Here is a 24,858-nt window from a genome sequence, read left to right as displayed (position 1 = left end):
GTAAAGACCCCAGCCCAGAAAGGGACAAGGATTGGGCATCCCCGCACCGTGCTGACAGAAATCTTCGTCATGGACAGAGCAACGAAGACAGATGAATAACACTTTTGAGATGACAGATTAGGGCCTGATTTAGTTTGGCGGATGTATTATGTATCGGCGGCATGGCAGAGTACTTTACTCCCACCATAGTGATGGTACTCCGGCCACCAAATTTAGAGATATCTGCCACCTAAACAGACTGTGGTGATATGATGATGGCAGAGGGGCATCCATTCTGTGATGTCATCTAGAATGTTGGGAGAATCTCTGCCCTGAGTGTTCTGTCAGTGGCAGTTGTTGTCTGTGCCTTTACTGCATCAGCTGGGACGGCTGTCTGTATTCCCTCAATAAACCTCTTGACTGAAATCTACTACTGCGTCATGCCATCCCTTCACTGGCGACGAGGATGGGATCCTGCCTATTGACTTCCTTACTATCAACTGCCATCTGTCACTGAATCAAAGGTAGCTTCTTCGTGTGTCCTAGCAGCCCAACAGTGAGTACATTTTTTTTTCTTGTTACCCCCCAACCTCCCCAAGGCACATCTGTACAGAGAACCGTGCCCCTTCCATTTGCTTGGTGCTCTGGGATTTTGCTTGGGCAAACCTGAAGTGTGTGCAAGCACCTAAAGGCTGATTGCACACACTCCACTACAATCCTGTTGAACCTTTCCGCTTTGCCATTACTTTGTGGATGGTAGAGAGGAGTCCTGGTGTGTTTGATGCCACAGGAGTGCAGGAATAAGGTCATTTCAAGTGAGACTAATTGGATGCTGTTATCTGTGAGGATTTCCTCGGGATAACCCTCTGAGGAAAATGGCATTCAAACAGTTGATGACACTTTTGGAATTGGGTGTAGAAATAGGTTCAACTTCCACCCACCTGGACAGATGGTCGATGAGGACTAAAAAGTACTTAGTCGGAAGGGAGAACATGGCATGGTCCAAGAAAATCCATGCCAAGTTTTTTCCAAGCTCTGCCATGAGGGGGTACAGGGGCTTTAACTGTACCTTCGAGTGCTAAGACTTTGTCGCTGACCTTGCAGCATGAACATTGCTTTACCAAGTTCTCGATCTGGATATTCATTCTGGGCCACCAGAAATCAGTCCTGACTTTCCTTTTTGTAATAGTTGCTCCAAGATTACCAGAATGTGCAGCTAGAATGATCTTCTCATAATAACAAGAGGGAGGAATGAGTTTCTCACCTCTGAATACTTTTCCACTTTCCACTAAGAGCTCGTCCTTAATTTTCCATTTCCTGGAACCGCGGTCATGGCAGTTCCTGTAAATGCATTAAAAGTTTGACAAACTTCTCTGCCAACATGTCAAATTAATGTTTTTTGGTTTTTCATGTTCTTAAACATAATCCCAAAGAAGGATTAAAAAAAAAAATAACAAGAGGAAGTTTTTTCCCATGGTTTTCAGGTCATTTTGCAGTTTTTACTCCTCCTTACTGCCAGGTTTTACCTGACTGTGACAGGCATTGATAACCTGCCATTTGTCCGCCCATGCTAACTAAATAGAATGGGCAGACAAATTGCAAAACCTCCAACGGCCATTCCTCTGTTGGGCTGTCTGAGGTGACAAATTCATTATATTAAAGTGTTAACAGTTGGTTGGCAGCCAGTTGATTGGAACAGCAAGGCATATTTCACAGTGGAGAAAGCAGGCACATTGATGTTTTTATGCAAACTACTCTCACAGGAGTGCTATGGAATGGCCCACCTGGTGTAGTTGGGCTAGCATATTTTAAGAATTTATTTTAGACTTCCTACAACTGCCTTCTCCTTGATATGGGTGCTACTATATTTACAGCATGTGAATCCATATGAGATGTGTGCTGCACAACTGCTATTTATAATTAGCAATAGTTTTGTACGTTGGAGATTCGTCAGTTAGAGATTCGTGTGACTGAAATAATCACTGAGTTGGATGAAATAAGTTTCAAAGGCTGAACTTTAATAGTCCACGCCTGCTTAAAAGTGAAAAAATCAAAATGACATCCAGTTCAGGTGCGTGTAGGTTTCCCCTTGACATCATAGAAGTGTCTCCAGATACTTACATTGGTACTCAATACCTACAAGAGCAGAGAAAATATATTGAAAATAATACTACATCTAACACCAATATAGCATTTTAATGCAAGGTATTTATCATCAAATAACAAAAGTGCCTTCATTCTATAGACGAGCATGGGTAACTGAGCCTTTCACAAACCTTTGGTTGGGTCTATCTTCTTGATCTGCCAGCTTTCTCTTGCTTTCAAGAGCTACACCCTACTTTTTCTAGCCCTTAGTGACAAACCTTTCTTGCAGCCGAAATGCTTCTGGTAGTTATTATATCTTTTTTCAGGGTCACCGAAAAGCAGTTTTCTTAAGTCAGTGTGATATGTTTCAACCTGTTTTTAACTAAGAACTAGAAAAGATTCTGATTTCATGTTAATCCCAGTGGCGGTTGGTGTACTTGTAAAATGGTGAGGCGTAAACTGCCACACCAAACTGTTCCAAGTGTGCAAGATCTAACCTCTTCACTCCTTGAAGGGTGCTTATAGACTCCAAGGATCCACTAGAGAATCGCGGCACTCAAAGAAACACTGCCACGTGTCCATTGTAACATGTGACACAACACCATAATGTGTGCAATAATAGCCTGAGGATAAAATGGGTAAAACGTGCAAAGTGGAGTTTGGCAAGCACAGGAGCACAGCACTAAATGTGGAGACCCAGGAAATAAACAGTCAAAAAGAGCTATGTGAACACAGCACTATAACACACAAACCAGAAAATAATAATTGGAGGTACAAAACACTGCCATATAGTACACTTTGGCATCATATTACTGTTGTACAATGCCCCAATTAGCATATGAGCATAATACGCTTGTATTCCAAATTCCCTACTAATCATTAAATTGGAGAGCTTTAAATCCTTACATTGCTTCTCAGTTCTATGAAAGTTAATCCCTGTGTTCACCTATGGTTGGTAACATAGCTTTAGGATACTATAAATGTGGAAGTAAATTAAAACAATGTTTCCGTTATTATAACCAGGGATGGTTTTTACATTAGCTAGCATGATTTTCATATTCACAATACTTCATATTTCTTAGCTCAACAAGCTAAAGTCCCTGCTGCATAAATCCCTGACAACTTAAACACAAGGTTAATACCCCAAAAAATAAAGTTTTCCCCAGTGTCGTTTGCATACATCTTCACTTCCACTGATGCTAAATAGTGCCCACACACTAGCGTTATTTATGATTTGTCACCACTAAATCAAAATGTCAGACAAAACTCCATCGCACAATTCATCTTTTACTGTCACTGTCTCGATTTTAGTTGTACAGCACATGTAAGCACTTGTATCGTTCAACTGTGCTAACATATTGTTTCAAATGCTAATATCTCTCATTTTTTCAGTTTTGACTGTTTAGCAGTGGCATTTGACATCTCCCATTCACTGTCCGTATGCCATGCTATAATACAGACCTTGAGAGAGAAACGGGGAAACGGGCTGACGATGCACCCGCGATATTACCGGACTGCTGACTGACACCGCATGAGCTGTGAGGTGGAAACCCGGCTCAGCGGTTACCTCACGCGAGACCGCACGAATGGCCCCTGTCCCACCTCACACCCACCCTTCAAGCACCTGACACGTAGTGATACTGGAGCAGCCGCCTTATCTCCCCACTTTAAGTTCAGTCCTTTCTCTCGGGTGTGAAACTGAGCACTTCTAGCTCAACTAACACAGCGCAACCACTAGACACAGTGTGATCTTGGCAAGACTTTCGCTTGGTGCTTCGGTTACAAAAAAAGTATCCGAACGAACGCAAGAAGCCGGTGCCAGCATGCCTTACAAGCATTTTTAACAGCAGGTCGGCCGAGTCCTGAGGTTCAAAAAAGGGAAAAGGCTTACCTGCACGCGTGTGGTTTGAAACCACGGCTGCAGGCACCTTTCTTTTTCCATATTCACAGAAGAGGGCAACCCAATATTCTCCCGGAACTGGGTATAATCAATAACAAAAACAGAAAAGTTCCTGAAGGAATTATTTCATATCATTTAGCGATTTATATAAATGTCATAAAAATGAACATCATTCAATAAACAACCGGAGATTATATTAATATAATCATTGAATTTATGTCATCACTTAAGAAATCAGCATATGTAAATATCCATATGACAATTCATGAAATGGCAACTAGAACAAAAAACTGCTACTTAAATTCTTCATATGAGCAGTGCTAACAGACACCTTTGCGCATTATATGGACAATATATACAGTTTATGCCATATATACATTAGTTACCAACTATATACATTTATTTACAATACATAGTCAGATGGTATTTAGCAAAACAGTGTCAATGCGTCGACGTTTCGGTCTCAGACTTCATGACTAAACAAGACCATCCTCAGGACCAATGTTGCACCATGAATAAGTGAAATGTCACAATGATTCAGTCCTCCTCAATCTGTATATTAAAGGAAGACCGGTCCACACTCTCAATCGTGATTTTCAGGCATATTTTACCCTTTCGATGCTGATCACGAGCTCAGCTCGTCATCACCCACGGGTGTCGTGTGCTGATGACGAGCTGAGCTCGTCATGACACCAGCAAAATGGCAAATTCCAGCACTGGGGAAAAATCACTGCAGCAGCCATGTGGTTAAAATGCCTGCATGGAATTTGAACTGGGATTTAAACACAGCAAATATCCAAGGCTCGCTACAACAGACGAGTTCTGTTAGCACTGCTCATATGAAGAATTTAAGTAGCAGTTTTTTTGTTCTAGTTGCCATTTCATGAATTGTCATATGGATATTTACATATGCTGATTTCTTAAGTGATGACATAAATTCAGTGATTACATAAATATAATCTCCGGTTGTTTATTGAATGATGTTCATTTTTATGACATTTATATAAATCGCTAAATGATATGAAATAATTCCTTCAGGAACTTTTCTGTTTTTTGTTATTACCTTTCTTTTTCCAGCAACAAACACACCCCTTCCATAGGAGCTGCCTGCCAAACTGAAACTAAATGAATAGCCACTCCCGGTGGCCTCTGCCTTACCCAATCAAGAAGCCTAATTTACGGAGTTAAAAGGAGTGCTGCAATTGTTACCACCCCCTGCAATCAGTGCACTGTGAGCCAGCACTGCCCCTTCCCATTACCCTGAATGGTGCTCCACTGACCGCGCCCTGGGCCAATTCATTATCGCCCCATTTGAAACCCACAAGGTTGATGTCACCGGCCTCCTCGCTTGTGCCTGGAGGAATAGTTCTCGCCCAGCTTTGCACATGGTCACATTGCGCTGGAAGACTCGGAGACCAAGTAAGTAAAAAAAATATAAATATTTTACATATTTTAACTTTCAATTTTCATGGCGGAGCACCAAGCAGTGAGCACTTATTTAAACTGCTCAATTGGTGTTCATGCTCTCCCTTTAGTTTTCCCCGATGATGGTAGGTGAGGCAACCAGCTGCCCCTGGTTATTCCAGTAGCACACTACTGATTGGGGGGAGCTGAGGGGGGTGGCCTTGGAGTTTGATTAGAGTAGGAACATGTTTATGGTCACTGTTAATATTAATAGGAATATTAATTGAAATGATACAATAAATCAGACATGTACGTCTAAGTGGACCTTAGTCTAAATAAAAGAAATGTTACTTGCATGCCTCCAGGTTTGTTAAAATATTTCCTCATGTTTGTGGGTAGTGCTTTTGTGTAGGTTTTCATTGTTTGATGTTTTTTCAATATTCATCTTTCCCGGTTGGCAACGTTGTTTCTTATACAACGTTCGTGTGATCCAGGACCTTTTGGCTGAGCTGCCTGGTACGGTAGCAAGACCACGACCTTCTTCCCTTCTGCTTTCTCACTGCTCTAGCAGATGCCTGCAGCCAATCACAGCCCATCCGTACCCTGGAACCATCCTCTTTGAGGTTTCTCAGATCAGTCTTGTGATTGGAGTCTATAGTTGCTTGCCTGCATGACGCAGATGCCACATTTTGATTAACACATGCATGGAGTTTTTCCCTGCAGAGAGGTTATAGTGGAAGGTATCCAGGGTCAGCAAGTGGTCTGTCCCTGCATTTGCAGTCTTAGTTTCACTGATCTGTATTTAAGCAGGGCTACAGGTCTGAGGGAGTGTTAACTTTCCTTAGTATTGTTTTAACTGCAGTAGAATTAATGTTGCTTTGTGATTAAACTGTTTGTTGCACTAATCAACTGTCAACCAAATCTGATATTCTAATTTTTCTTGCATTTGGCTCAGTCGGTGACGTTAACAGTTCACCAACTCAAGGGCTCTACTCCATTATCATCGTCTTCGGATGTCGCGAGGGGAAATCACAATTAAAGCCAGTACGGCTGGACAGTCTTTAGCTTTGTAGTTTTAATTTGTTCAGAGAAAAGCATCATCTCCTTTTTTTTTTTATAGAAAAGTTATGGTTTTAATGAATGCCAAGGCAAGAAAAGTTGAAACATTTTCTTATCTTTAGAGTTTATTTCCTCAGTAGTTGGACCTTGAACTAAACTGGAAACTATTTTTTTTCTCTACACAGCAAATACCAGAAAAGTCTGGTTTCAAGATGCTAAAAAAAGGGGATGAGAGGGGTAAATCAAGTTGTGTGGGATTAAGAGGTATTGTAGTGAGAAAACACCACAGATGATTCGAGAGTAATTTGACTTAAGTCTTTAGTTGTACTGCATTGGTGGGGGCATGATAAAGGAGACGGTAAACACACTGATTACATCTTGCCTACTGAGCCGGTGGCCCCTTAGAAACGGAAGCTTGAATTTCCATCCAGAATTGTGCTCTCTTAATTGCTAGAGTTAATCCTCTAAAAGTTCCTCTGGTATGAATGGGTGTGGAGACTGAATTACCTCTTATCTTTCCATCGAGCTGCCATCCTCGGTTGTGAGTGGTTGGGGAGACCAGGCCTTCACCTCCAATCTGTCGGTTTTTATCCTTCCGACAGTTTGTGTGAATTCATCTGGAGACTCGACTCCGCCTTGAAAGATTGCTACAAGTAGCCCAGAGAATCGCCAATCCCGCTCGTTTTCTGTTTCAAGTAATCTAGAACCATTCCCCAGTTATTATTCTGGAAAGTAAGAAATTAGATGTGCTGCACTTATTTTACAGTAAACGATGTTTCTCCTTGGCAAATGTATAATTGATTGTCTCCATTTTCTATTGTCCATTTGGTAATATCCGTGTGCATTAGTAAATTATTCATATGACCAACTGCCTTGGTTCCCAATGAAGTGCGATACAGAAAGCAGGAAATAAATGTGACAGTACATGTGTGTATATAGATATATATCTATATATAGATATTATCTATATATAGATATATTTCTATATAAAGATATATATTACCTACTGGCAGTCAGCAGTAGTTAGTTATAGTTAGGACCTAGTTTTAATAGGAAAAACTTTTTTTGATTTGCCTATAACTTTGGCGTCGTTTGACCAATCATCATGAAATTGTCCCAATAAATTATGAAGGTAGGTTCTGCTTGGCATGAAATGTTTGGAGGTAATCTGTGCAGTGGGGATCGAATTTAGGGCGCAAAATAAGAATGCACTTGTAATGTTAATTCCCATAGGAACATTTAGCTACAACTACAGCCCGAACCACTGAACTGACTTAAACCAAATTTGGCAGGGAAGTAGATGTTGGTTCAAAGGAGTGCCTTTAGCTTGGTGTAAATCCGTTCAGTAGTTTTTGAGAAATGTAAGTTTAAAATTATAGTGACATCTCTGGTTGAGAAATCTTCTCGAAGGGAAATGAACTGCTCTGAATGGCTGCCAACACTTCAAGCAGGAAGTATTGGCAGCCATCTTGGGGACTCAGATTCACACTAATTAAGGGGGTCCACTGCGGACCCCCTGGCCCCGGGGACCACATTCCTGGGGCTATATACAAGATGGTAGTGGGGCTGCGCGGCCCCCCTCCCAGAGCCCTGGAAAACGCCACCCCGCAGGGCCGGCTCCAGCAATGTCCTGGGGTGCCCACTCCTGGGTCATTTCAGTTTGTTTGGTGCTCCTGCCAAGCCATAGCAAACTCTTCCGCTCCATGGAAGTGATGGCATTAAAAATGTTCTCGCTTCGACGAAGCAGGGCAGAATTGCTTTTGAACAGAGGGAGCTGCATGTTAGCAGCTCCCTCTGTCCAAAAGCATTGCTGGCTCCCGCAATAGGCCCCAAGGAGGGGGATAAGTGCCTCTCCTACAAAATGTGCCAGCCCCATGGGATGGGGTCTATAGGGCGGACATTATCGCAGGGAGGAGATGCTGTGTGCGCCCCCCCCCTCTTTTATTGGTTGGCTGCCTTTGGAATTACAGTGACGTTATAGTTAAATTCATATTTTACACACAAAACCATAGAAATGTATTTGTTATAGTTAGTTAGCTCAAGTAATTCTTTCCCTAAAATTACTATAACCCATGCCCTCGTCATACACTGCAAATTACCTTTACATATTACATCGCTCATGACATCTTCTATGAAAGTATTAATAATATCACTGCAACATTTGCAGTAAACTTATTGATGAGAAAGCGGTGTATGGCGGGGGTGTGAGGTATAGTTACTTGAGATAACTAACTGCTGAATTTTTATGGTTTCGTGCAAGTAATCCCAATAATGTCAAAACTACGTAAGAAGCGGGCACAGACTCCAAATGATGCAGTGGAGAAAATGATAAATTTATTACATTTAAATTGAATTGTCTATGACTCGTTTCGACCACACCAAAATAGCCTTGATCACATGATACATATATATTTATACTGTGTGTGAGTGTAAAACTCTTACCTTATATATACCTCCCATGCATGGTAATGACATGCATAGTAAAACATGGTGTAGTAAACCGTGTTTGCAGAGCTACAAATCATACACAATACCAACACAGAGGCTTCACGATCAACTAATGCCACTGCTTAGGGGCACACATCCGAGGAGGAGGGCAGTGGCTGCAAAAAGCGCAGATTTGAGTAAATAGGAGGTGGACCTAAATGTGGGTTACCCAATACTGACCCTCAGACAACATATCAGACTCCCTTTTATGTACGACAATGTAGAGGACACACCAGGCCGGGGGCCCAGGGATCTCTCCGATTTATTAGCACACAATCACCTGTTATGTTTTAAGTTGTCCCTGTTATATTATTACCCGCCTCCCCAATTCACAGACCACTACACAGAGAAAGCTAAGAGAGCCAACATGTATCTTGCAATCAGCCGCCACAGAACCTCCATGAGTACCAGTGAATAATGTTCTAGACACAAACACACACAGCAGTCATATGTGTACGCTGCAGTGAGAAATGTGGATCTATACTGATTAAATCTGCTTTGATGTATATTCAGTATCAATGTACCCACCTAATGGCCAATATCAAAAGGAATGTATACTGTGTATGTCTGCCCTATTTATGAAAATCTAATAGAACAGATTAAAGAAAAAAAAACATTTTGTAGTAAAAAAAGTGTGGTAAAGGCATGTGTGGCATTTGTCAGCGTTGTAGTGTCGCACAACCTCTATCTCTGAGTGGGCATTACCACTTTACAAAATGGCTGTTCCCTAGATGTAGTAGCATTTGATTATGTAGTGTACTATCAAATGAGCAATATATTATTTAGAAAACTGTTAGCTCTGGTCATTCCTTGTGAACTAATACGATGTGGGGTTTATGCTGCTGACCTTGTCTGTCAACGTTAAAACCTCCAGGATCTTCTGGAGCGCATGTAGTGAAGTATCTGTTTTTCTGTGCTGCATGAGATTTAATCAAGCATTACCAAAATATGGTGGGCTAAGATTTTGCTACAGTATGTGAGTGGCTTATGCTTGCACTGTACAGTGCATATTTTTGAAAGCAGAATTTGGTGGATTGATGAAGTGCAGAGGTTGTGGGCATTTGCATTATGCACCATCTATAAGGTTTTTTAATATGACTTCTTCCCAAGATTACTTTTAGAATCGCTTTTAGTGATTTGCAATCAATTTGAAAAATATCCTCTTTTGTCTCTGCAGTCTACACCTTCGCCGTCTGCAGATCTGCTTGGCCTGGGTGCAGCTCCGTCCACAAACTCTGCTCCACCGCCGGCCTCCAGCGCAAGCCTGCTAGTGGATGTCTTCTCTGACGCTGCCTCTGCAGTGGCTCCTCTTGCTGCTGGCTCTGAAGACAACTTTGCAAGGTATTTCCCAGATGCTGATGAACATCTATTTTGATGATAGCTTGTCTTTATAAAGTGCCTTAGACATATCCATCATAGGATAACGCCTTAAAGTGGCCTGCATGAAAAATATAGGGTGTCTTTGCTCCACAAGCGCTCAGTTTCTCACTCCACAGGTATTTTCTTTTGAAGGCCTGACTCTGGCCACTCCTTTTAACACTATCGCCCAACCCCTCCGGTGTTTGGGATAGTGAAGACTGTGGAGTTCTCTATGAAATTACCCAATAAATAACTAGTCTTCACGCAAAACATCTCCCGGTTATTACCCTGAATTCTCCAAAACGGACATCCTTTAAAGGGCAAGTATCTTTGAACACTTCAGGTAATTGTATATCTGTAGCATTCAAAGCAATGATTTGGGTTTCCCTTCCAACACAGGAGAGTATAAAAAGAGAAATATCTAAAAACATTTGGTTTCTTCTTTTAATGCTGATACATAATGGTTTGATAAGTCATATTATTATTTCGAAGATGGACAGGCAGAATAGAGGAATTGTTAAAGGTAAGAAACACATTTCCTTAGAAAAGCTTGAAGCCTAATCTCAATTAAAGCCATCAAGAAAAGGCCTGTTTGGAGGAATCAGTAAATATTCCCATAAAAAAATAAGAATTGCAGTAAAAGCTGTTGTGCACATCAATACCTGGATGTTACTTGAGTCCATGAGGTGAAATGAAGTCAATCAACCATTCTGGATTTGTGTAGCATGCACTAGGATCCTTCTACAATCAGTCAAAGAGGCAGGTCTTGAATCCCTTTCTGAATTCCATGAGAGAGGACGCTGTACTGAGGTGCAGGAAAAGGTAATTCCAGGCTTTTGCAGCGAGGTAGAAGGAACGTCCTGAGCTGTTACTCCGACAGATGTAGAAAATGTGAGCGAGGGAGGTGGGGCACAGGTGTCTGCAGAGTTGGTGGTAGTTCCAGGGGTAGTTGATTCATGCTGGTCCTTGGTCATGAAGGGCATTCTAGGCGTGGATCAGTATCTTGAATTAGCATCTTTTCTGGATGGGGAGCCAGTGGAGGTTCCTGAGGTGGGGGGCGATTTGGGTCCATTTGGGGAGGTTGATGGGGAGTCTGGCAGCTTTGTTCTGTATTTTCTCGAGTCTCTTCAGGAGTTGGGTGGTGATTCCTGCATAGACGGTGTTGCCATCTTGGAGTCGGCTGGCAATTAGGGCTTGGCTGACTGTGTTCCTGGTGTCGACCGGGATCCATCAGAAGATCTTTCGGAGCTTGCAAAGAGTGTGAAAACAAGCAGAGGCAACTGCGTTTATCTGGCGTTTCATGGTTAGTTTGCTTTCCTGGATGATGCCAGAATTGCGGGTGTAGTCTGTCGTGTGGGCCCGAGCTCGGTGGTCCACCAGGTGTCGTTCAGTGTGAGTTTAAGTATACTAACATTACCTTCCCAAAGCTGAACCATCATATGAAGTCAATAAATGAAATGGAATAAACAACTAATTTTGACTTTGAAATATATTTAGCATAAAATCTCATGAAGTGTTGTCAATTGCAGTTGCAAAGCCTGCCACCGTTCAGGAGATACACTGAAAGCATGCCGGTAAATATTCGTAATATACTTACAGTGCTTCATTTAAATCAAATGGAACTTTATATTCAAGGGCTTGAGCTAATTATGAATGCACATATTCTGTAGATTTTTGTTCTTGTGGTGGTCTAGGCATCTTTCACTTTTTAGGGCCCGACCTCCTGGCATCCCTGCAACTTCCATCCCTAATTATTTTTAGAAGATGCCTGAAGCCTTGGATCTTCCAATGTGTGACCCAGTTGAAAGCAAACTGAGAACGCGGGGAACGCCTGACCTTGTTGGGGTTGTTTGGTATCATCCTGCTTACTAAGTGTTGCTATTAGCTCAAAACTCTGCAATCTGTTTTTTTGCGTTTTTTCTCGCTATTGACATCTACAGTTATCAATCTGAAGGACAAAAGTTTGAATCCTGGCAAGGCAGACTGTGCTTCCTACGGTGTTGGTTGGAGTATCATTACATTGGATAATAGCAACATCCATTATGCATTGTGCTTAAAATGGTAGACGTGTAGTAAGAAGTGCTGTATTACAATTTTTACAAAAATGATGCTGTCAAAGTCGAGCTTTATTTATTTAGGACGACCTCTTCATCGCAGACAATGTTGTGGCACACTGATCTCACTCCCCAATAGTATGCAGCCGATTACGTTGCAATATGGCTCTTTTCTTTGCCTTAATTATTGAGTATATTGAAAAAATGTTACCTTCAAAGCCAGACACATTTTTTTTCCTTTAGGCTAGAAACTTTTTTTTATAAATGTTATTATCTGAAGGAAGACAATGTATGGTTATAGATATCTTCACCATGTCAGCTTTCTCCTGTTTCATGTCCAGTTAATCCTAAACAAAGTGACAGGAAAACTTCAATGAAATGGCTAATAAAAATAACTAATTAGAGAAGCTTAAAATTAATTTGAGAAATATTAAAGAGTAGGACTTAAACCGCAAAGGTCTCAGCCTATGTCTGATTAATAAATCCTCTTGTGATGGAGGAAGCAACCAGCTTTGAGGGCTGAGACCATGTTATACATGATAAGGACCCAGGCGAAAGTCCTATAATTAATCTATAGGATGAAGGTGAACAGTTTTCTAAAGTGTTCAGAGATCCTTTTTCCTGAATTTGTAAAGTTATGGCTGTCAATTTGTGGCCATCCTGATGCTGAAATGCCTGCAAACTAAAATGAAGGACACCATTGTGTCTCAATTTTATGGCATAATACAACAATACTTTATTTAATATGTTAAGTAGACATACTCTGGAGAAGTTCACAGTTTTGGGTGGTGTTACTGTCCTAACTATCGCTTTCCGTTTCCAGTCATCATCATTTGTGTTATCCATGACTTTGGTGACTAGTCACATCCGTGGTCAATGTTGAAGTTGGCTATGCAGTTGCCCTATGTATTTTTGCACTTTTCACTTACTCCTAATGGCCAAATCCATGGCAAATCTGAGCATTTCATAGCTACTATTGGAACATTTCTGCTTCTTTAATATGGTAGACACACTGAAGTCTAAAATATTCGACTATTTTACAGTTTGTAAAATAGGAATTTTGCTTTTAAACCATCTATAAAATGAAACGACTGTTCATCGCGTGTTTTTAATGTTATTTTTCTTTGCTGTTATGCACGCTGTCTCTTCCGAAGGGTTGCTCACACCATATTTTTACAACGGTTTCACCCCTTTTTCATTCTTCCATTTACACCTTTTTAAGTTTTTTCTATTTTCCCTCTACAGTCTCACAGCCTATACGGAAGGTGCCATACAATTGCATCCTTCACAGGCCATTTCACAGCCTTTATCTAGCCTTTTTTGGTCATGGCATGAAGTAGCGACCAGTTTGTGATGCTTTGCTGTGTTCTGTCTGTGTGAGATATAGCGCTGCTAACATATTAACATCTGTTGTCTTTTGTGGGGTGGGAGTTCTGGAGCTACACCACTGCTTCCCTTTCTCTGTACTAACTCTTTGACTGTTGACCTCTCTATTGCTGCCTTTCCTGTTTCCGTTCTTTCTGCTGCTTGACTTAGCCCTGATGCGGCTGCCACCGAGGTGGCCTCTGAGGAACCTGCCGCTGCTGTGCATGATGCTGATGAACTGATCCACAAGTAAGCAATCTCGGTCCTGCAGGGCCTCACCCTCCTGCTGTTGTGTTGTTTGGTAACTGGAGATCTTACACCACTTCCACTTAAGTTCACATATCCTGGAAGAAGCATGAACCCATGACTTCATTCGTATTTCATGTTTCTGTGTTTTGTTGGAAAGCGAAAGTTGTTTTCCTGAGCATAGACCAAATGGCTAGTAGTTTGTGTATGCTACTTAAGTAGCAAAGCCATATGTCAAAGTGAAGTTTGATACCTACATAGCTGTATGTCTAAAACTCATGCAGTTAGTTTTTAAATCACCTTAATGTGACATATATTATGATTTACTCTATGGCTTCGTTTGGTTTGCACTTGCAAAAAGTGGTGATTATTTCTGTCGTTCAGCAACTACCTTTTGTATTGCACTTTAAACTTTCAATCGTGGTTACTTCACTCTGGGGGGGTCCTAATCTATCATCTGTAGCACCTACTACAACTTTCGTACAGCAGTCCAGTTCCATTTTTAAACCATTTGTGAACAGAATGCAATACTACTTAGTCCAACCATTCAGTTTACAAAGGTGATAATACTTTTAACTCACACGGATTACTGGTCTTTTAAGACATTTACAGATCACTGTGGATGCCCTGGTGTTTTACTCCACTCATTACATCTTGTGTACATTAGCAATGACACCTGGATGAACGCATCTACAAACCTATAGCAGAAATGTTTTTTTTCCCCAACCTCAATGATGTTATGTTGAATTTGCTCTATTTACCCAACTCATTACTGTTCATTGGTTTTTAGGATTTTTGATGTAGGTTGCCTCTAGTTTGATGTGGAGTGTGCAAACTTATTGCAGAAACGTTGGTTTTGAAACCATAATCAGAAAGTCCGACTTGTATTGCTCATGTGAATTTTCCAAGGAGAAAATAGTCTAGTGACCATTCACATTGTGCTGGCTTCCAGTCGGAGGCCATGTTAAATGTTTAAATTGCCCTCCTGTGACATTATTTGTGCTCTGTTGATTCATGTTCGAAGGGATATTGTGTGGTCATAGGACATGAAGGGTTAACGGTACAGCTTCAGGCCAACAGCAGATTTTATTCGAGACTGCTCATATTAAAAATCTGTTATGAATGTCAGTTACTTAATCACGGCCCGCTACCCAGGACTCTTGTTGAATGTTTTCTGCTCTTGTTTGGTAAGCCTTGGTAGCCAACCTGCCTGCTTTCACATTTTTCAAACTGAACCCAAGGGTGATCAGCATCAGTCACAATTGATGTCCTGCCCAGGTGACCTTTAATCATGTTCTCAATGATAGGTCAACAAAATTCAGTAGTAGCTGACGGATTGCAATGGGTGTCCTTTTCCCAAACAATAAGTAGCTGATTGCAGGGATAGCTTCATGTAGCAAAGAGACATTCGATTAATCTTCCAAATGTTAAGGGTGACCGTTGCACATTCTTCAAAGAGTGCAGTTGAACCATGAAGCAAGTTAGTCATGGCCACATTTTCACTGTTACAATTTTGCAGCCCTTAAATAAATTTAGTCAACATTTACTTTTATGTAGGTTCTGTCTGTAGAGAATAGTGCATTGTTAGCTAAGATTATTTGAAAAATAGTTTTTGGTGCAGTTTGTATACGAGGTTACTAGCGTTAGTATGTGAGTGTCACACTGAATAATTTAGGTTTTCTCATTAACCTGCTTTAAATTCTCAGTCTATATTTGCATTTTCTGTAACTTAAGCTTACCATATCAAACCCTGGCATTGTAATCATGTGCCTTGAATACCTCTTTAATACAGAAAGCCCTTGTGCTTAGTTTCAGCTTCGAGTAGTGAATTAGGCTGCAGGGCCAAGGGATAGATAATTTAGGTTTCCAAATTAACCTACCTTAACTTTTCTGTCTGTCGATGTAATCTGGTAGCAGTGGGTGGAGGAGGCGATATGTCTGGTAATGTAAGAAGCTGGATTGGTCCCATTACAGGTGAAGTAATTGCACAAGATGCATACATCGGGTTGGAGACTTGGATGTATTGGTGCATCCACATTTTGTAGATATTGTATTGAATACTCTGAACACAACTTCACCAGGGTAGTGGCCAAACCACCAAGGGAATTGACAGTTGAAGGAGTAATGTATCAAGAGGGATGGGATATTGAGTGTTGCAGGCATCTTCCCATGCTTTTAGTTGAAGCCTTCAGGCAGTGAGCAGTCTTCACCTCTGAGTGTAAAATATCAGTACCTTAAACCAAATACTACCAAGTTATGTACACACTTATGATGGGCCCTCATCTGTCATGTAATGGCTGAGTAAAGGACTTTAATTTATTTTGATAAAGCCATTCTGGTAAGACATGCTAAAGGCTGTGGTCTTGGTTGGTTGAACCTTCGTTTTTCAAGAGTGAAGTCCTTTGTAATTCTGTTTATGGTCAATAATAGGGTGAAGTCAAGAATGGCCCTAGTCATTCAAAGAGATATATATACACTTGACATTCCACGGGGCAGCTAATTAACCCCTGGGTGGGATTTTATCTGATCTCGCTGGAACATATATCAAACAAAAAGTAAGACATGCACCACTGCAATTTTCTAACACACTTATTACATCAATTTGGTTTAATCCAGATAGATACTGCATGGATAACTGAGATGTTTGAGGCATGTGGCCTGCTGAATTCATATCTTAGCATAGATCGTCGCCTAGTGTTGGGTCCGGATGATTGCACCTTGTTGTCTTTGAAGAGTCTTCGAAGTATCACGAGATAGGTGACTCCTCCCATGGACTACAGCGCGCATGAGAATCCACTCCATCCTTAGATTGTTTTTTTCCGCCATTGGGTTCGGATGTTATTTCCTATACTCCAACTTCGGAATCGAAATTAACTACTTTCTAAGGCCAAAAGGCCTTCGAACTCGACGGTATTGTTCTCGCTCGGTACCACTCGACTCCATTAAACTTTTCATCTTGATCCGGTCGTCGACGTAGGCCTTTGGGCCTTATCGACGCCACGTGCGACTTTCGTCGATGAAAAGGAGTCCATTTAAAAGGTGTCCCCAATGCCACTCCAAATTCCCACATACTGACAAGCATACAGTATGCAACAAGTGTTTGTCACCTGAACACATAGAAGAAAATTGCCCAGCGTGTGCCCAATTCCGATCCAAGAAAACCATCAGGAATCGACGGGCTGCCAGGCAAGAGATGCAGAGGTCGGCACCGGAACTGGAGAATATCTTCGAGGACGAACAAGATCTCCCCGAAGCCGCCGACTCCGATCTAGAGATCGTCACCGTTGAGGACCAATATGACTCCGATGACCATATCACACCGGTGCAAACCGTGAGTACTCAGCCCCCCACTCCACTCAGCCCAAAAGACAAGGCTCCGGTCGAAGCATCGCTGAAAGCCTTAGCTAAGATCTAGATATTCCTTCGGAGACCCCACCTCTCGGTACGCCTTCCGGTAGCCCAGGCCCGATGAAAGACATTGAGCCAATAAGAGCTTTCCAGCCAAAGGTCGTCGAACCAAAAAAGCTAGTCAGCCCGAAAGGCGCAGAACAAAAGAGGGTGGTCCACCCAAAGGTAATCAACCCGAAGACTAAGGTCGTCAATCCAAAGGGCGTACTCCCAAAGAAGGTCGTCGAGCCCAAGAAGCCCTCTGCACTGAAGAGCGTAGTCGAGCCCAAGAAGCCCTCAGAACCGAAAAGGTCGTCGATCCGAACAAAAGCCTATCCTAAAAAAGGTGCCGCTCACACAAAAAAGACAATCGACGCGAAAAAAACCCTTCCTTCGGACAAAAAACGTACCAAACCAAGAACTCCCGTCGATCCGAAGGCCGTCGTCGACCCTAAAAAGGGCCCTGATCCAAAAAAGAGCTTTGAAAAGAAAAAAGGCGTCAAACCAAAAGAGGTTACCGACCCGAAAGGAGCTCCAACACCAAAGACCCTCAAGCCAACAACTCTAAAACAAGTCAATAAACCAAAGCCTTCCACGCCAAAGCCATGGACTGTCGAGGAAGAACTCTTCCATCCAGATCCGGTGACTGAAAAGCAACCAAAATTATATATAGACCCTAAAAAAGGACACGTGGTAGTTTACCACCGAAAGAAGAGGCCCTTACCACAAGACACTCCTTCTCCTGTTCCTACAAAGAAAAAAGACTTTGGGACATCTCCCTCAACACCCTTTACTCCTCCTCCTTTTTTTTCCTGATATGCCTTTTGTACCTTACTCTCCCACACATTCTGATTACAATGAGGGAGAGGACATGGGGGAAGATCCTCAGTGCACTTATGATGAACCAGGGGATCCTGATCCACAAGATGATACATGGGATGATCAAAATTATCCTGACGAAGCGCAACCCATCCCAGACACTTCCCCATACCCTACAAAACCGTCGCCTACAGACGACACTATCCTGTTTAATCAACTTATAGACAGGGCAGCAAAATATCACAAGGTTGACATGCACACTGACCCTATAGAGGAGGACTTTTTATATGCTTAAAGGTGTCTTAAAGCACGCACCAGACATATTTAAAGATCCTGCTAGGGCGCGGGTGCTCAATCCGAGGAATGAGAAAATATATAGGGCATCCCCAGCAGACCCTACTTATATTAAATAACAGTTGCTTTTAGATTAGATTAGTAGTTGCTAATGCTCGTAATAGGGTCAACTCACAGACAAAAGGAGATGCTCCCCCTCCTGATAAAGAATCTAAAATACTAGAAGCCTCAGGGAAAAGGGTAGCTTCACAAGCCGGAAACTCATGGAGAACTGCGAATACACAGGCTCTTCGAGCAAGATACGACAGAGCACATTACGACCAGCTCGAAAGTCTAATGCAACACCTACCAGAACCTTTTAAGGCGCAGGCTAACTACCTCATTCAGGAAGGCAAGTTCATTACTAATGCCTCCATTAAATGTGCGCTAGACGCAGCCGATACATCGGCCAGGTCTATCAATACCAGCGTTCTCCTGCGCAGACACGCGTGGCTAGGCATATCTGGTTTTAAAAATGAGGTGCAATCCTCAACCAACCAGTAAACTAAGATTTCCTGTTTGGCCGCGTAGTAGACAACATTCTAGATAAAATGAAGAAAGACACAAACTGCAAAATCAATGGGGGCACTTCAGTTCCAACAACATCGAGGTTCCTTTCGTCCTCCTCGTATAGAGGCGCAGGAAGCTGCAACACATCACAAAGCTCCTCTACCTTCAAATCTAATACCCAGAGCACTTTTAACAAAGGCTCCAATAGAGGAGGTTATAGGGGAAACAATAACAAAGGCAGAGGACGTGGAGGCAATAACACCATAGCCTCCACTGCCACCAAACAGTGACTTCATCACACTCCCTCCAGACCACCTAACACCAGTCGGAGGCAGAATCAACCAGTTCCTACCTGTCAGGAACGCAATGCCCACAGACAGGTGGGTGAGACAAATTATCCAGTATGGTTATTGCCTGGAACTCAATTCTACTCCACCCAACATACCACCCAAACACCTATGTCCATAGATGTGGGGTTAATAATAGTAAATCTAGTATATTTATCCTTTACAATATTTGTGTATTCAGTATTTTTGCCATGATAGTTTAGGAGGTTTGGTATTTTTGTACTGATTAGTCTTACATAAGAATGCACACCCAGGCGCAAGTAGAATCATATAGTCGGCAGTCTCTCCTCAGAAAGGGCATTTATTTTGCCTTCCTAATTTGAAGCAATTTACTTTGCCTTCCTAATTTGAAACAGGTCCCATTCAAACCTTGGCTTTCGAGGTGGTGTGTTTGACAAACACATGTCTACTAAGAAACACATGACCCCCTTCCCAGACTCTTTCTTCGTTAGTTTGGACCATTAGTTACCAGACTTAAATAAACTGTCTTACACCATTACTCCTGCCCCACTCCTAATAGTGTGATCAAGAAAACCAGCGATTGCCGTTTGACACCGAAAATGTGTCTCATGTGTGGCTGGTGTGGCTGGCGAGATCAGATTCTCATCTTTAGCTGATATATATATTTTTTGATGCTCCAATGGATATTGCGATGTTTGAGGGACATCCTGAGAGAAATTTCATCATCACACAGTGAGTGTAGATATAAATTGCCCTGGTACATCCAGTATTAAAGCAATTGTAAGAAATTGACGTGGCACCTTTAGAGTAGCAAAAAATGTAGTGTGCCATTACTGAGATATCAAAACAAGTGGATTTTCCTGTTGGGATAGCAGAGGCAGTTTGTAGATGGGTGGCAGGTGGTCGGAGAGGGTTCTGGCAGAGCCAGCATAGCTGCAGGAGTGACATGGCTAGAGACAGACTGAAGTTCCTCATGTATTCTGGCCAAAAAAAAGATCAAGATAGGACATCACATTATAGTATCATCTATCATGTATAGAGCATTTCATGGCTACGGACCCGGATTTCTGCATCAAAAACCATGAAGTAGGGTGGAGGAGCTACGCGAGCTTCCGAGATGGCCGCGTGAGCACAGTGCTCCCGGGACCCTCGCCGCTCTTTGTAAAATATCCTGACGCTATCCTGATTTTTCAGGTGGGTTATTGAAGATGAACCTCAGCTGATGCTTTTGCTCTTTGAAAATTTTGATTTGGACTTTGGGAACCAAAGTTACGTTGATCCGAACTTTTGAGGCCCACCTTGCGGTTAGCCGGGGGCTTGGCAAGTTTGCACGCCGGGACGAAGTTGAACAACAACGGCTGAGGGGTCTTCCCCCAGTAGCCCTGCATCAACCTTCGGTTTCGCTTTTGGGTCCTGGCATTGTCCGATCGCAGGACTGTTCCGTTCTGAAGGAGATCCGGCCAGGCTCTCATCATCGTGTGCCTTCTATCCTCTACGCTTTCGTGTCGAACTGCGTTGTCACCTCGGCCACACGAGCCTACGTTTGTAGACTTTTGATGACTTGCCTGCAGGCGGCCATTTTCACCAGGTCTCACGGGCCCCTCCGGGGCGTACCTTGCAGTATGGCGGCTAGGGCCGACAACGAGAAACGGAAAACCAAGGCACCTATTCGCGGGGGACCGGTCCAAACCAATATCATGGACCGTTATACCCAATCTAAAGGATCCCCCGGTGGCGCCAGCCGTACCCCGGAGGACGCCAAGGAAGACCCAACTGCGCCTACTGAACTGTCTCTCCAAGACGTCATGAGCGCCATTGCCAATATGAAGGCTACCTTCGGCCAGCAATATGAGGCTCTGGCTCATAAAATCGACACGGTTGCCATCGATGTCACCTTGATCAGAGCCGACTTGTCTAAAACGAACGAGAAAGTGAAATCGTTGGATTTGAAGACTTCTAGCCTTACGGCCAATGTGTCGGAACTACAAACGGAAATCGGCAACTTGAAATCATCCAACGACCTCATGTCTCATCGACTGGAGGATTATGAAAATAGGGCAAGACGCAACAACATCCGCGTCATAGGTGTCCCTGAAAACCCCGAAAATCCTTCAATGGACCTCCTGGTGGAGGACCTCGTTCTGAACCATCTTGCCCCTACAGGACTGAGCAAATTCTTTGCAGTGGAGCGTGCCCACCGTGTCCCCGGTGGAAAGCCGAGGCCGGGCACCCCTCCGAGGCCTATCATTGCCAAGCTCTTTCATTTCAGAGACCGGGATGCTATCCTGCAGGCCTCGAGGGTGAGTGGCCCGGTAAAATTCGAAAACGCTACAGTCAACTTTGACCCGGACTTTACTCAGCTCGTCCAGAGGCAAAGGATGGGTTTTCAGGGTGTGAAGCGAAGACTCCGAGACTTGGGCCTGAAATATGCTATGTTATTTCCTACCAGACTTCGTGTTGAGTACGAGGACCGGACATTTTTCGGCCAGTGAGTGACTGGCTGGATTCTCTGCATGCCGGACATTTTTCGGCCATTGAGTGACTGGCTGGATTCTCTGCCTGCCCGGAACGATCGAACTGAGCACCCTGGTGGTGCCGAGGGTGGTGAGCCAGAACAGAAGTGACGATGCGGTCCCTGATTTCCGAACACTTAACTATTCACAGCTGGGTTTGATTATTTTACCATTGTTGTATGTTATTGTCGTGTACCCGAGGGTGGCGGGGGTGGTGGGACTCTTTCCTCCTCCAGGGTTCTTATTGTAGATTGGTTTAATGGTAGGGCGACAGGCACACTGCAAGTTGGGGTGGCTTTCTAGTCTAATGCAGGGGTGCAGGGTGGGGGGAGTTGTAACGGGATTTGGTTGGGGGGATGGGGGGGGAGTGTTTGTGGGTTTGTTTTTTTTTCTCAAGGCAACGTATTGCTCCTTTCTATGATCCGATTATTGTGCTCTTTGTGAGGTAGGTTCCACATTTCTTGTTGGGATGGGGGGTAGCGGGTTAAGGCTAATATCTTGGAATGTCAACGGGTTGGGTGATAGAATAAAACGGGGAGTGGTGCTGCAATTCTTGCGTCGCCTGTCCCCCGATGTCGTTCTTTTACAGGAGACACATCTGGTGGGAAACATGTGTCATGCCATTAATAGGTGGGGTTACCGTCTTGTTGCACATTCTTGGTTCACCGCTGGTTCTAGGGGCGTTGGCATTCTTGTCCGGTCCTCTCTCCCCCTGGAGATAGACGACGTAATCCTCGACGACAGGGGGCGCTATGCCGCCCTCACTGGTAGATGGGAGGGTAGGACTGTTTCGTTGCTCACTGTATATGTTCCGCCGGGTCTACAGACCTCCACTTTTTCAGACATTGGGCGAGTAATGCTGGGACTCCCTGATGGTACTCTGGATATGGGTGGGGACTTTAATTCTGTTGTTTCTGGCAATGTAGATCGTCACCCCCCCCAGAGATCTTCAGAAGTCCCAATCATGGCTGAGTGGGTTTTTGGAGACTTTTGGTTTGGTGGACTGCTGGAGGTTGATGCATCCAGCGCAGATACAATACACCTTTCATTCTGGGGCCCATGGAAGTCTTTCCAGACTTGATTACATTCTCATGCCGGCGGCATAGTCCCCTTCTGTCAGAGAGATCAGACACCTTGCCTGGGGCATTTCAGACCATTCCCCATTGTGGCTTTGTATGGATACTAGAGTGAGTTGTTCAGGGCGAGTCACTCCCATAAACCCCTGGTGTTTACGTAATCCTAAGACCCGTGCTGGTTTGATAAAGTCCCTGGATCAATATTTCCTTGAAAACAAGGGGTCTGTGTCCTCATCTGTGTCACTATGGGAAGCCTTCAAGACTGTCATTCGTGGGCAGGCCCCATCCTTAATTGCTGATGCTAAGAAAACTAAAAATCAAGAAATTGTTCGTCTTGAGACAGAAATAGTCGAGCTGGAGAGTGACTTGGAATCAGGCGTTACCCATGCCAAACTCCACACCCTTGGTTTGAAACAACTGGATTACAGGCCCCTTGTCACGGATGCTGCCAAAATAATGCACAGGGAGCAGCAGGGCATATTGTACGATGTTGGGGACAAGGCGGGTAAATGATTGCGTGGCTTGATAAGAAAGAAAGGGCGAATCGTGTGGTCCCCTGATTCAGAATCTGAATGGAGAGTGTGTGACTGATCCGAGTAAGATAGTGGGGTGTTTTGCGGATTATTTTCGTACAGTGTATTCTCCGGTCTCTGATAGAGATGAGGAAGACTCATTTGTTGCTACGCGATATTGCGCTGCCACGCCTATCGGAGATTGACCGAGACCTAATGGATGCTCCATTGTCGGTGGATGAGATTGCAATCGCCATTCGCTCTGTTCGCTCTGGCAAGGCCATGGGCCCCAACGGTCTGCCCATCGAACTATACAAATTGCGCCCCGATAAAGTCGCAGCGTATCTCCTAGATATGTTCCTGGAGTCGCGAGACCTTGGCTCCCTCCCTTGTGATCAGCGTTTAGCTACGATTGTGGTAATTCCTAAGGAGGGGAAGCCTCGGGATCGCTGCGCCTCGTACAGGCCCATCTCCCTGTTGAACGCCGAACCTAAAATCCTAGCTAAAGTTTTGGCTAATCGTCTGATCACGGTGATTGGTGACCTGATCCACCCGGATCAATCTGGTTTTATCCCGCATCGTAACACCGCACTCAACTTGCGTTGTTTGCATGGTGTCCTCGCAAGGGCTGGGTCTCTTCAAGAGCCGGCCATCTTGGCTTTCTTTGACGCCACGATGGCCTTCGACACTATAGAATGGCCGTATCTCTGGGCTGCCCTCGCAAAATTTGGTTTTGGTTCTGAGTTTACCGGGTGGGTGAAACTTCTATACGAGGAACCGCTGGCTCAGGTGGTCGTTAATGGCCGAGTATCTGATTCCTTTACTCTTGGGAGGGGTACGAGACAGGGTTGCCTGTTGTCTCCCCTACTTTTTGCGCTTGCCTTAGGGCCTCTTGCTGCTTGGCTCCGATGGGAGCCTTCGATAAAGGGTATTTAGTGGCCGCCAGGTTTTGAAGACCGGATCTCGCTTTATGCTGACGATATCCTGTTGTACCTTACCTCCCCCCGAAAATCGCTTAATGTTTTGTTCGATGTTCTCACTTCGTTTGGCAAGAACTCAGGTCTAGTTATTAATTGGACTAAATCCTGTGTCTGTCATTTCGGTGGTCTTCCCCCCCTTGCCTCGTAGATTTCCCATCCTGGTCTCGCAGACGGGATTCAAATATTTGGGGATTTTTATATCATTAGACCCGATGTTCGCTATGAATGCAATTTGCTTTCCCCTCTCCAGAGGCTGAAACTTGACGTTGTTCGTTGGCGTAGATTACCACTGTCGCCGCTCGGTCGTGCTGTGCTTTTTAAAATGATGTCCCTGACACGTTTTCTGTACGCACTCCAGAATTCATTCGATATTATCCCGGTGGGCTATTTCCGGGAGGTGGAGAGCTTGCAGAGGCGGCTTGTCTGGGACGGGCATGCAAGAATCGCCCTCGCTAAGCTAACCCTCCCCTGGTATGACGGGG

The 24,858-nt window shown here is 43.7% G+C and overlaps 1 protein-coding gene across 1 annotated transcript in view; it reads left to right on the top strand.

Moving 5' to 3' along the window:
• LOC147659246 (AP-2 complex subunit alpha-2) overlaps positions 1-24,858 on the top strand; it is a 272,868-nt gene that overhangs the window by 174,334 nt on the left and 73,676 nt on the right. The window contains exons 14-16 of the mRNA XM_086951859.1: positions 5,863-5,991; positions 10,092-10,255; positions 13,864-13,941. Coding sequence (XP_086807985.1) covers positions 5,863-5,991; positions 10,092-10,255; positions 13,864-13,941 — 371 coding nt within the window. The remainder of the gene's footprint in view (positions 1-5,862; positions 5,992-10,091; positions 10,256-13,863; positions 13,942-24,858) is intronic.

Source organism: Lissotriton vulgaris, unplaced genomic scaffold (genome assembly GCF_964263255.1).
Source record: "Lissotriton vulgaris unplaced genomic scaffold, aLisVul1.2 SCAFFOLD_1329, whole genome shotgun sequence".
Classification (NCBI taxonomy): domain Eukaryota; kingdom Metazoa; phylum Chordata; class Amphibia; order Caudata; family Salamandridae; genus Lissotriton; species Lissotriton vulgaris.
This window is presented reverse-complemented; position numbering and strand designations above follow the sequence as displayed.